Source organism: Oncorhynchus keta, chromosome 29 (assembly GCF_023373465.1).
Source record: "Oncorhynchus keta strain PuntledgeMale-10-30-2019 chromosome 29, Oket_V2, whole genome shotgun sequence".
Taxonomy (NCBI): Eukaryota; Metazoa; Chordata; class Actinopteri; order Salmoniformes; family Salmonidae; genus Oncorhynchus; species Oncorhynchus keta.
Window position 1 is genome coordinate 37,497,345 of NC_068449.1, and position 13,875 is coordinate 37,511,219.

The following is a 13,875-nucleotide window of genomic DNA, read 5'->3' on the forward strand; positions in this document are numbered from 1 at the left end:
TACAACAGGTGGAATGGTTACTTATACAAGCTCTTAACCAACAATGCTTTAAGATGTTAAGTAAAAAATTGAAAATAAAAGTAACAATTCAACATTAGCAGTAAAATATCAAGCGAGGCTATATATAGGGGGTACAAGTACAGAGTCAATGTGCGGGGCAACCGGTTAATTGAGGTAATATGTACACGTAGGTAGAGTTAAAGTGACTATGCATATATTATAAACAGAGAGAAGCAGCAATGTAAAAGAGGGGTCTGGGAAGCCCTTTGATTAGATGTTCAGGAGTCTTATGGCTTGGGGGTAGAAGCTGTTTTGAAGAAGCCTTTTGGACCTCGACTTGGTGCTCCGGTACCGCTTGCGGTGCGGTAGCAGAGAGAACAGTCTATGACTAGGGTGGCTGGAGTCTGACAATTTTTAGGGCCTTCCTCTGACACCACCTGATATAGGTCCTTGATGGCAGGAAGCTTGGCCCCAGTGATGTACTGGGCCGTATGCACCACCCTCTGTAGTGCCTTGTGGTCGGAGGCCAAGCAGTTGCCATACCAGGCAGTGATGCAACCATGGTGCAGCTGTAGAACCTTTTGAGGATCTGAGGACCCATGCCAAATCTTTTCAGTCTCCTGAGGGGGAATGAGAAGGACAGCCATCTCTGCAGTACAACACCAATCAGGCATTTATGGTAGAGTGGCCAGATAGAAGCCACTCCTCAGTAAAAGGCACATGACAGCCTCCTTGGAGTTTGCCAAAAGGCACCTAAAGGACTCCCAGACCATGAGAAACAAGATTCTCTGTCCTGATGAAACCAAGATTTAACTCTTTGACCTGAATTCCAAGTGTCACATCTGGAGGAAACCTGGCACCATCCCTACGGTGAAGCATGGTGTTGGCAGCATCATGCTGTGGGGATGTTTTTCAGTGGCAGGGACTGGGAGACTTGTCAGGATAGAGGGAAAGATGAACAGAGCAAAGTACAGCAAGATACTTGATGAAGATCTGCACCAGAGCGCTCAGGACCTCAGACTGGGGCGAAGGTTCACCTTCCAACAGGACAACAACCCTAAGCACACAGCCAAGACAACGCAGGAGTGGCGTCGGGACAAGTCTCAATGTCCTTGAGTGGCCCAGCCAGAGCCCAGACTTGGACATATATTTTATGTTACACTAAAATACCAATTATACTTATTTTATGACATAGGAAAATCAGAAAAAAGATATCACATTGTTTCAGGTTACATCAACATGTCATGAGTCCTTCAGTTTTAATACAGTGAAGAAAACATTTTTAAATGTCGTTTTGTACTCTTGATGCCATTTTATCTTCATTACAAAGAGTAACAATTCCTGACTGTCCTCTTGGGATACACATGCAGATCACCAGGTGGTCTGCTGACTTGCAGAAGGGTCTGGTTTATGTTTTCTGACGTACTCAGGGCCATTCAGAGTCGTAAAGAGATAAAGGGAGAGCTGGTCTTGTTGAAAGGGGGTGGCGTCAATTACAGAACTGTAAATCTTGGCCTGGAATGTGGTACTCTGTCCACACGTGGGCTCTCATTACAACAACACTTTCTAACTGGGTTAAAATTAGACTGTAGTATTTTTTTCATAACACCCGCAACCCATTAAAAACTTCCTGCAACCCAAATTAGGGTCGCGACCCACCCGTTGAGAATTGCTAGTTTACTGCATGTAGTACCAGGAACCCATGGACTGACACCACTATCACTATGAGGGTTGAGACTGAACTAAAGGGACCACTATGGGGGAATGACTTAACACATTATGGGTTCTGTCATAGGGAGATCTTACTGCTGTACTCAACATGAACCCAGAACAAAATCTAGCATGTACTGGCTAGCTGCTTGAATAACATTTATGTTAACAGTGAGTGACAAGTTATTCTCTAATACTTGTCACTATACTCCTGATTGTAAAATATACAATTCAATCTCTGTAAAATTGCTGTTTAAAAGCAGGAACATTTCTGAACGACCACCATAATTTGGTTTTATGTAGCAAAATTTGAAATGTTTTTTTTTTTTTTTACATTGGATAAAAGTTGAGACTCAGTGCTAGAAAATTGTATATCATACACTGCAGTTGAAGAACAAAAGGAAAGTAATTCTGCTTTGAAAGTTGATAAACTTCGAATCCCACTTGAGAAAATGGCCCTTGAATGTTTCGGTACACCTACTAGAGCGCTCTTCTTTATTTACACCCATTCAGCATCGTTCATACCCTCTTAAGTGTTAGTCCCACCCATCTCTTTAAGGATTCACATGTGAGGCCATTTGCTAAACAGACTGATCAGTTTAGTTTAGTAAACAACCAAATATGAATCACCCCCAGACACACTAAGCTAACTTGATGGGTCATGTAATCATCTGGAAAAGTGTTTTGTTTAGACATAGTCTTATCTTTTGTTCAGACGTAGCTCGCTAAACAATGAACCAGCATAATCCCAACTCATACTACTACCAACCAATACAAACATTGTCATAGCTGACATTGTCATAGCTGTAGTATGAATCTGCAGGTAGCTAAAGCTAACCAACCAGGTTCAATGTTAGCTAGCTAACATAAGGCTATAACTAAGAATGCAAACGGTTTCTGATTCGAATAATATTACTACACAGATCATACACATAATGTTCACTTGCGAGCCAGCAAGCTAACGTTCGCTAGCTAGCTAACAGTACACTAACTTGCCATGAAAACAACTTTCTGACGCTTCATGACAGACTGGAAACATTTAACTCTTGCAGCTACATCTTGTTTTTCCAGCGTTGTGTCAAGTTACTCCAGATCACACTGACCGTGGCGTATGCAGAACGTAGCAAATCACTTTTTTCCATCTTATCTGTTGATAGCGCCTGCTAAATTCAGGGCATCAATGTTGTTGAGAAAAGTAACAAAACCTTTGTTGGCTCACGTTATAGATTTCAAAAACTGTGTGGTAGAAAGTACTATCAACACATACAGAGCAGCTCACGTCATAAACAGAAGCATGCTACATGGTAGACCAATCCAAACTAATCTCCCGGGCATGTCCAGATCATCCATTATCTCAGCCAATCTTGGCTAGCGGGAAGGTTCCGGTCTTTCCGTCACTAAACTAACTAGGCTTGTAATTTAACAATTTCCGGATGGAATACAAGTTTGTTATTAAGGCACATGAAAGTTCACATGTCCCAGAAGGCATTTCTGCCCCAGAAAATGCATTTTGATTAAAAAAAATTAAAAGTATGTTCAAATGACTCTCCTGTGAAGTAGTGACGTGCGACATACGCCTAGTTTCCTGAAACGAGTCACATTTGTCCGTAAAGAATGTAGTGCTACTGTAATTTCATTTAAAAGCCATTGCTGTGTTTCTATGGTTTTCTCCAGGTTATGCTATAAGGTAGTGTTCCTGGTGTAGCACTTCTGTGGGAAAGCTCCTGTTTCTTTCAATACCGTTTTTCCTATTAAGATAACAGACAAGGTCTACCAAAACTAAATATATTGTCTGGTGTCGTTGTAACACATAATTTACATGTAGCACAAGGAATGTAGCACAAGAAATCTGATCATATTTATTTAAAGAAATACATTTGTCATATTTATTTAGCTTGTTACATAACAGAACATAAATACTGAAACATTTCAATCTCAAAGTTTGTTTTTTAAACTCTACACCTCAACTCCTAGGCATACAGAGTCCAAAAGCAGCTCTAACTTGAAAGTCTATATAAATGCTGTTCAGTTTGTAGGCCTTTCGGTTGCCTTATTTCCCTCTACATCCTTGCTGATATAATACCAAGGTGACACAGTGGGGACTTTCAGGAACTTCACCCAAGAGGGTGAGATTCAATCCAAGGCCTCTTATAGAGTAGAGCACTGGACAGCTGACCATTGAAAGGAAATTTCCCCGACGTTCGCGGAGATCACATTCACGGTAAACACTGTGCATGTCAGCTCCCCGGGCCCCGAAGACGCCCCCCCCCCCCTCTGATTCAGAGGGGTTGGGTTAAATGCGGAAGACACATTTCAGTTGAATGCATTCAGTTGTACAACTGACTAAGTATCCCCCTTTCCCTTAAGCGTAAATTACCATTAAAAAGGTCAAGAGCCATGCACTACTATGTAACATGCCTTGGATTGAAACCCAGACTTGGTTGTTCAGGTTCTGAGTAATGTCTTGAGCCTAGGGAACAGGCGCAGGGCATTCTGTGTCGTCACCTCCATCACCGTTTCCAAGGGAACCCCTTTGATCTTACTGATGTACTCAGCACAGACAGAGATATTCTTTGGCTCATTTCTCACCTATGTTTAAGATGCAAAAGCATGACTAGTGTTAGTAATACCATCCCTAAAATATATTCTTAGATGCATCAATCACTTTCAAAACATTACTTGATGTACAACCACTTTCAAACCAGGATAAAGTCAATGGCATATGGATTTCAATCTACACTGAACAAAAATATAAAAGCAACAGGCAACAATTTCAAATATTTTACTGAGTTATAGTTCATATAAGTAAATCAGTCAATTGAAATAAATTCATTAGGCCATAATCTACGTGACTGTGAATACAGATATGCATCTGTTGGTCACAGATACCTTAAAAAAACGGTAGGGGCGTGGATCAGAAAATCAGTCAGTGTCTGGTGTGACCTCCTTTTGCCTTAAGCAGCGCGACATCTCATTTTCATAGAGTTGATCAGGCGGTTGACTGTGGCCTGTGGAATGTTGTCTCACTCCTCTTCAATGGCTGTGCGAAGTTGATCCAGCAACTTGGCGGGAACTGGAACACGCTGTCGTACACGTCAATCCGGAGCATCCCAAACATGCTCAATGGGTGACATGTCTGAGCATGCAAGCCATGGAAGAACTGGGACATTTTCAGCTTTCAGGAATTGTGTACAGATCCTTGCGACATGGGGCTCTGCATTATCATGCTGAAACATGAGGTGATGGCAGCGGATGAATGGCACGACACTGGGCCTCAGGATCTCGTCACGGTATCTCTGTGCATTCAAATAGCCTTTGACAAAATGACCCCTTGAATTTTTCCACATTTTGTTACATTACGGCCTTAATCTAAAATCGATTAAATTGTTTTTTTTTCTTCTCATCAATCTACACACAATACCCCATAATGACAAAAGTAAAAACAGGTTTTATAAATGTTTGCAAATGTATAAAATATAAAACCCTGAAATATCACATTTACATAAGTATTCAGACCCTTTACTCAGGACTTTGTTGAAGCACCTTTGGCAGCATTTATAGCCACAAGTCTTCTTGGGTATGATGCTACAAGCTTAGCACACCTGCATTTTAATATACATTTACCCGATTTCACTTTGTCATTATGGGATATTGTGGGCAAATTAAAGGGGATAAAAAATATCTATATTTTAGAATAAGACTAACGTAACAAAATGCAGAAAAAGTCAAGGGGTCTGAATACTTTCCGAATGCACTGTATGCCTGCCCATACCATAACCCCACCGCCACCATAGGGCACTCTGTTCACAATTTTGACATCAGCAAACCTCTTGACCACACAACGCAATACACGTGGTCTGCGGATGTGATGCCAGTTGAACCTACTGCCAAATGGTAGAGAAATTAACATTGCATGATCTGGCAACAGCTCTGCAGTCAGTATGTCAATTGCACGCTCCCTCAAAACTTGAGACATCCGTGGCATTGTGTTCATTGTTTTGTGTGACAAAACTGCACATTTTAGAGATGCCTTTTATTGTACCCAGCACAAGGTGCAACTGTGCAATGATCATGCTGTTTAATCCGCTTCTTGATCTGCCACACCTGTCCTGTGGATGGATTATCTTGGCAAAGGAGAAATGCTCACTAACAGGGATGTAAAAACATTTGTGCACAACAATTGAGAGAAATATAATTTTAGTGTGGTTGGAGGGTTGGATCTTTTTAGTTCAGCTCATGAAATATGGGGTCACTTAGAAATGGCCTTGTTTTACATGTTGCGTTTATATTTTTGTTCAGTATATATACTGTGTTATGTTTTATATACACTAACGTTCAAAAGTTTGGGGTCACTTAGAAATGTCCTTGTTTTTGAAAGAAAAGCTACATTTTTGTCCATTAAAATAGCATCACAGAGTCTATTTACTACTACTAATGAAGCTGCCAGTTGAGGATTTGTGAAGCGTCTGTTTCTCAAACTAAACACTAATGTACTTGTCCACATCTGAGCAAGAGGACCGGGGCCTCCCACTCCTCTTTCTATTCTGGTTAGAGACAGTTTGCTTTGTTCTGTGAAGGGAGGAGTACAAAGAGTTGTACAAGATCTTCAGTTGCTTGGCAATTTCTCGCATGGAATAGCCTTCATTTCTCAGAACAAGAATAGCCTGACAAGTTTCAGATCTTTGTTTCTGGCCATTTGGAGCCTGTAATCGAGCCCACAAATGCTGATGCTCCAGATACTCAACTTGTCTAAAGAATGCCAGTTTTATTGTTTTTTTTTATATCAGGACAACAGTTTTCAGCTGTGCTAACATAATTGAAAAAGGGTTTTCTAATGATTTCTGCCTGAGATCATTAGATGATCTTTCTGATGAACTTGGATTAGCTAACACAACGTGCCATTGGAACACAGGAGAGATGGTTGCTGATAATAGACCTCTGTACGCCTATGTAGATATTCCTTTTTTAATTTTTTTTTAAAAATCTGCCGTTTCAAGCTAAAATAGTAATTTACAACATTAATTAACAATGTCTACACTGTATTTCTGATCAATTTGATGTCATTTTAATGGACAAAAATGTGCTCTTCTTTCAAAACAAGGACACTTCTAAGTGACCCCAAACCTTTGAACGGTAGTGTCTATTGCATTTAGTTTTTGAGTGTAAATAAATAAGTTAGCAATCCTACCTGTTTCTCTGGACCCAAGGCAGGTGAATCGGTTTCTAGACACATGCTCTCCAACGGCAGCTGTTTCACTAGCTTCTGCTTCTTGTGAGAAAACATTTTTGTTTTTAAGTAAAGAGACATAAATTCAAATTAGCACATAGTTCAGACTGTACAAGACTCACATCGGTTCAGATAAAATGCATCAACATTTATTTGTTTTAAACAACGAGCAAACAAGTGCTGTAGTGTTAATACTACTTAGTGTGAGAATACAAATCAAATCCCAATTAATTTCAAGTGAATTTAACAAAAGCCTTAATACACTGACAGAAAAATAAAGTTATAATTATAAAACTCTTTACCTGTTCACTTCTCACTATAGATGGAGGAATGGAGAAGAAATACCCAGCCTTTACTCCCTCCATGGCAACTGAGGGTTTCCCATCAAAAGCATGAAGAAGAGCTTTCTCAACACCTAGTGGAAAGTCAAAATCAATCACATTTATTTATAAAGCCCTTCTTACATCGACTGATGTCAAAGTGCTGTACAGAAACCAAACCTAAAACCCCAAACAGCAAGCAATGCAGGTGTAGAAGCAAGATGACTAGGAAAAACTCCCTAGAAAGGCCAGAACCTAAGAAGAAATCTAGAGAGGAACCAGGCTATGAGTTGGGTGGAGATTATAACAGAACATGGCCAAGATGTTCAAATGTTCGTAGATGACCAGCAGGGTCAAATAATAATAATCACAGTGCTTGTCGAGGGTGCAACAGGACAGCACCTCAGGAGTAAATGTCAGTTGGCTTTTCATTCAGAGTATCTCTACCGCTCCTGCTGTCTCTAGATAGTTGAAAACAGCAGGTCTGGGACAGAAAGCACGTCCGGTGAACAGGTCAGTATTCACAACCATTGACTTTTTACACATTTTGTTGTGTTACAAGGTGGGATTAAAATAGATTTGTCATTTTTTGTCAACGATCTACACAAAATACTCTGTCAAAGTGGTAGAACAATTTGAGCCTTTGTAAAAAAAATTAAACACTAATATATTACATATGGATTCAACCCCTGAGTCAATACATGTTAGAGACACCTTTGGCAGTGATTACAGCTGTGAGTCGTTCTGGGTAAGTCTAAAAGCTTAGCACACCTGGATTGTACAATATTTGCAAATCATTATTTTTTTAAATTATTCAAACTCTGAAGTTGGTTGTTGATCATTGCTATTCGGCCATTTTCAAGTCTTGCCATAGATTTTCAAGACAATTTAAGTCAAAACTGTAGCTAGGCCACTCAGGAATATTCAATGTCGTCTTGCTTGGTAAGCAACTCCCAGGGTCTGTTGGAAAGCAGACTGAACCGTTTTTTCCCTTGGATTTTGCATGTGCTTAGTTCTATTCCATTTTGTTTCATCCCAAAAAACTCCCTAGTCCTTGCCAATGACAAGCATACCCATAACATTATTCAGCCACTATCATGCTTGGAATTATGATGAGCCCTACTCTGTGATGCGTTGGGTTGTATTTGCCCCAAACATAACACTTTGTATTCAGGACATGAAGTTCATTTTTTGCAGTATTACTTAAATGCCAAACAGGATGTATGTTGTGGAATATTTTTACTCTGTACAGGCTTCCTTCTTTTCACTCTGTCATTTAAGTTAGTTTTGTGGAGTAACTACAATGTTGTTGATCCATCCTCAGTTTTCTATCACCGCTATTAAACTCTAACTGTTTTAAAGTCACCATTGGTGAATGGTGAATTTTGAAGTGTCTGTCCTATGTCTACAGTATTTTCAGAAAGTATTCAGACTCCTAGACTTTTTCCACATTTTGTTTCATTATAGCCTTATTTTAAAAAGCCTCAAGTCTATGACGTGACAAGCTTGGCACACCTGTACTTAGGGACTTTCTCCCATTGGACTAGTAACCGGAAGGCTGCAAGTTCAAATCCCTGAGCTGACAAGGTACAAATCTGTCGTTCTGCCCCTGAATAGGCAGTTAACCCACTGTTCCTAGGCCTTCATTGAAAATAAGAATTTGTTCTTAACTGACTTGCCTAGTAAAATAAAGGTAAAATAAAAATTATATAGACAGGTTTGTGCCTTTCCAAATCATGTCCAATCAATTGAATTTACCACAGGTGGACTCCAATCAAGTTGTAGAAACATCTCAAGGATGATCAATGGAAACCGGATGCACCAGAGCTCAATTTCGATTCTCATAGCAAATAAGTCATGTGTAAATATGTAAATAAGGTATTTCAATTTCTTATTTTTAATACATTTGCAAAAAATGACAAAAAACGGTTCTCGCTTTGTTATTTTGTGTAGATTGATGAGGGAAAAAATCTATGTAATACATTTTAGAATAAGGCTGTAACGTAACAACATTTCTTGTGGGAAAAACATTTTTTTTAAGGAAGAGGCATAAGTTCAAATTTGCACATTAAGTGACATAGTTCAGTTTTTTTACACAACGAGCAAACAAGTGTTGTAGTGTTAGTACTACGTAGTGTGAAATGTAATAAACGTAACAAAATGTGGAAAAAGTCAAGTGGTCTGAATACTTTCCAAATGCACTGTATACAAAAGTATGTGGACACTCCTTCAAATTAGTGGATTCTGCTATTTCAATCACACCCGTTGCTAACAGGTGTATACAATCGAGCACACAGCCATGCAATTTCCATAGACAAACATTGGCATTAGAATGGCTTTACTGAAGAGCTCAGTGACTTTCAGAAAGCGAAGAAACACCAGGAGAAGTGTTCCAGTAAGTGGTCAACTATGCCTGTAAATTGATTTAGAGTTGCCCTAAACTGTTTATTTGGAGTATCATGTTGATTTTGGAGGTCTACACACTGGGAAGCGTATTGTAATTTAAATTCAAATGCATTGAGATACCGATCTGTCATTAACATGCCACTCGCGACAGTTAAACAGATACAAATGGGGGCTGTAATGAGAAAAGTTCATACTGGTAATATAAGTAGTATAAACTGTATATATATGGTCCCCTGTTTGTAAATGTACATTCTAACTGTGGCGGTGTGTGCTAAATCAAGGGTCTTGAATTTTAGTGATAGTCCTTAGTGTTTCACGTTGAGTCTGTCATTCTAAATTTGGGTTGTATAACCATGATGAGTTTTATAACCAATGATAGTAGGGGTTTTGTTTTACCATGTTATCAGGATTCTAATGTTAAAGCGCATCAATACATATGGCTTTCTGGATGATATAGTACCATTGATATGAGCATGTTTTTTTAGTATGTTTTTAACTATGTAAGTGGACTAGCAGTAGTGACTAACATGTTACGGGTTAGATGGAATGATTTATGTGCAAATGCATTTGTAGCCAGAGGTTAAGCACATACAGGGCATGTGTTTGAGACAGAACGTTTGCTGCACAAGGGTGTTAGTTGTAGATTCTAGCAGAGATAGTGTTTTCATTTCAGACATTATTGTCAACTTTCAGTGAGGGGTTTGCCAAAGAATGTACAATGCTTGAAATAGCCAAAGATACCTGTATACAGGAAGCCATCTTACCAGAAGGGAAGTTCGCTGTAGTAGTAGCATCACAACTTCTGCAGAGTGTGCCGAAGGATAAGTGACCATTGCTGTACATTCATACCCCAGGGTGAGGGTAACTTGACTATTGTAGTGGAACATCTGAAAGAGCTCATCAGTGATCTCGCAAACAAACACCAAACGAAGCGATTGCCTTGCATGTCGTGATGAAGCGTGTACCGATGTTTAATTCTTATGTTATTTTCCCCCTTCTGAGAATGAATTGCACTATGTGAAGGTTTGAAACTCAATGACAAAGGAGGTCATTTACGATTGTAATGTACTAAGTCTAAGAAAGTCTTCAATTTTTCCTCTTTCCCCTCATGTTAATGATTGTTTGATGAAAATGCTTGTAAGTAATTTTCTATTAGGTTGAGACAGTCTCAAAAGGGAGGACTGTGGTGGAAAATGACTTTGACATCATATGCTGTTTTATCTTAAGAGAATTGTGCATTGTTACATGTTAGTGTTTTTTTTGCTGACGCAGGCTTGTCTTGTGTGAATTAGTTATAAGTCTGGGTGTACAGATACGAACCGGGTGCGACCACAGTATGTGACATCCCATTTTTACGATCTGTAGGAACTCATCTGCGTGGAAACTTGCATGAAGGAACAGACAATGGTGGCAACGTCAGCTATCAATTTGCACAGACAAGCAAAATGCCTTTGTCCCCACCCGTTTGCACATATCTGCTAACTGCCACATAGACAAAGAGGTTGGACTTTATCATAAAAGCTAAGAGCCAACTTTGTTCGTTGGGCTCTTAATTCTGCACCTTTGAGTGATTGTTAACTGCTCCATTTTTGCAAATCTTATAATAAAGTTGTTGTTTGAAGAAACTAGTCTCTCTTCTTCTGGTTAGAATTTCCACGACCGCCATGTGCTGAAGCGTGTAAAAATCATCTGACCCCCAAGTGCAACACTCACTACAGACTTCCAAACTGCCTCTGGAAGCAACGTCAGCACAATAACTGTTCATTTGGAGCTTCATGAAATGGGTTTCCATGTGTTTCCAATTCCCCTGTGCACAAAGCGAAGTCCATACAGAATTGGTTTGTTGAGAACGTTGTGGAAGAACTTGACTGGCCGGCACAGAGCCATGACCTCAACCCCATCGAACACCTTTGGGATGAATTGGAACACTGACTGCAAGCCAGGCCTAATTGACAACCTCACTAATGCTCTCGTGGCTGAATGGAAGCAAGTCCCTGCAGCAATGTTCCAACAGTGGAAAGCCTTCCCATAAGAGTGAAGGCTGTTATAGCAGCAAAGGGGGGAACAACTCCATATTAATGCCCATGATTTTGGAATGAGATGTTCGACGAGCAGGTGTCCACATATTTCTGGTCATGTAGTGTACATAGAAATATATGAAATTACCTTGTTCCTTTAGCAGGTGTATAGTAGGTCTGCCTGCAGATCTTGAATGGACATTTCTAAACAATGGATACACCATGTTACAAAAAACATCTGACAAGATATATTGATTAAAACAAATGGACTGCGAGGAAAATGTATCAATGCAAACAACAACGCATGATCAATCATTTTGATTTGGTTTAAATTAGTGTAGGACTCACAGCGGAAGGTCCAGTTGTTTTGCAATCTCTGCCTGCCGAATAAGCACCTGTCTTTGACTGTCTTTGTCTGCGTCACCACTGACAAATCTGGGGGTGAAATCCAAGCCTACCTGTAAGTGAAGGCAATGATGACTGAAGGCAGTGATGTAAGATCATCAACCAACCACTTAGTTAGTCTAACCCCAGCCCAGGCTTATTACCACATACAGTGCATTGCAAAGGTATTCATACCCCTTGGATTTCTTCAATACAGCGATTACAGCTGTGAGTCACTCCAGTGTAGATTTAGCCTTGTGTTGTAGGTTATTGTCCTGCTGAATTACTGTTCCAGTGTCTGGTGTAAAGCAGACTGAAGTAGGTTCTCCTCTAGGATTTTGCCTGTCTAGCTCCATCCTGTTTCTTTTCACCCTGAAAAACTCTCCAGTCTTAGCCGATGTCAAGCATTTTAGTTATGTAAATTTGATTAATCTTTTAAACAAATATACATTTTCTTCCACTTTGACATTAGAGTATTTTTAGTAGATTGTTGACAAAAAAGAATGACAATTAAATGTATTTTAAACCCACTTTGTAACATGATAAAATGTGAAGAAATCAAAAGGGTAAGAATACTTTTGAAAGGCAGTGTATGTAGAGTTTTGCCTGCTGGACGAGACTAGTGTGGATCTGTATCAATTTGCACACAAAATCAATACAAAGACTACTTACCTCCCCAATAGCAACAATATGGTCTTTATATTTCTCTATCAGGGGCAAAGCAGCATCTAAATCCTGCATAGAGAAAATATGACCATTTAACAAACAGTGCCGTAGTAGACATGCATTATGATGATGATGGTGGCGATGAAGATTATGATCTTTGTTTGGGGCACATACCTGGAGTACGGCTCCTCTCTGTGGCTCAGGAGCTGTCCCCTGTATAGGATGGACACCTAAACAAGGGAAAATAAAGCCTGGGAACCTCTGTGACAGCTGTATAATCTTTTCAAACTCTCCAACATTTTCTGCTACTGCTAGTAGGGCTAAAAGCCCAGCCTGAAACAGAATTCAATTTTATTGGTCAAGTAAACATATTTTGCAGGTGTAGCGAAATGCGTATGTTCCTAGCTCCAACAGTGCAGTAACACCTAACAATACACACATTAAAACATGTTCATAGTGTGTATTGACATTATGGACAGTATATGAATAGAAAAGATGTGTACAGCAGTAGTTATATAGAATTAGCCTTGACTAGAATACTGTATATACATATGAAGTGGGTAAAACAGTGACGTAAACATTATTAAAGTGACCAGTGTTCAATGACTATGTACATAGTGCAGCAGTCTCTAAGATGCAGAGTCGAGGACCGGGTGGTAGCCAGCTAGTAAAAGTACTAAAGTTCAGGGCAGGGTACTTGGCAGAGGCCGGGTAGTGGTAAAATGTATACTATTAGGACACGTCATTAGCAACAACAACTGAACAAGTTACAGTTACCTTTTTAGAATTCTCAATCACATCTTCTATGTCCTGAAAGAAAATACAATAAATTGATTAAAGCATTAGACAAAACAGACAGACTGTCACATCTAACATTAATACAGAACCAACAATTGGTAAAGCTTCAATAAAATATGCGTTACGTAAAAGTCCTACATTGTCGAAATCTCTTGCAGAGATGTGACAGTGGCAGTCAATAAAGCCCTTCATGGATAACTTAATTTATTTAAAGTTGGACAATTTAGACTAAATAGCCTATAATTTTCATAGAAACATGCTCTGCAAAAGCTCTCCCCAAATTGTCACGTTAACGAAATATTGTGGATTCCACTTCCTGGTTCGTCACCGTTTACATTATCCAATC

The 13,875-nt window shown here is 39.5% G+C and overlaps 1 protein-coding gene across 4 annotated transcripts; it reads right to left on the reverse strand.

The window, feature by feature from the left end:
• Nucleotides 1-3,544: 3,544 nt before the first annotated feature.
• On the reverse strand, nucleotides 3,545-13,860 carry LOC118362830 (putative deoxyribonuclease TATDN3). Of its 4 annotated transcripts, none has more exons than XM_035743468.2 (9): nucleotides 13,668-13,860; nucleotides 13,509-13,541; nucleotides 12,906-13,064; nucleotides 12,738-12,800; nucleotides 12,030-12,139; nucleotides 11,830-11,885; nucleotides 7,240-7,352; nucleotides 6,899-6,976; nucleotides 3,545-4,299 (listed from the first exon to the last, which is right to left on the reverse strand). In XM_035743468.2, the coding sequence occupies exons 1-9, from the start codon at nucleotides 13,719-13,721 to the stop codon at nucleotides 4,156-4,158; spliced, it is 810 nt and encodes a 269-aa protein (XP_035599361.1). In that variant the 5' UTR covers nucleotides 13,722-13,860; the 3' UTR covers nucleotides 3,545-4,155. The 4 variants fall into 4 exon arrangements, with proteins under 4 accessions (XP_035599361.1, XP_035599360.1, XP_052342499.1 ...); XM_035743467.2 differs by having other exon boundaries at nucleotides 6,899-6,979; XM_052486539.1 differs by lacking the exon at nucleotides 3,545-4,299 and adding an exon at nucleotides 4,306-5,834.
• Nucleotides 13,861-13,875: the final 15 nt, after the last annotated feature.

Excerpts from the sequence above, each read along its gene's own strand:
- LOC118362830 (XM_052486538.1), bottom strand. The coding sequence starts at position 13,721 with ATGAAGGGCTTTATTGACTGCCACTGTCACATCTCTGCAAGAGATTTC. Across the intron at positions 13,542-13,667 it reads CTGCAAGAGATTTCGACAAT|GACATAGAAGATGTGATTGA; the intron begins GTAGGACTTTTA and ends ATTTTCTTTCAG. Across the intron at positions 13,065-13,508 it reads TGATTGAGAATTCTAAAAAG|GCTGGGCTTTTAGCCCTACT; the intron begins GTAACTGTAACT and ends ATTCTGTTTCAG.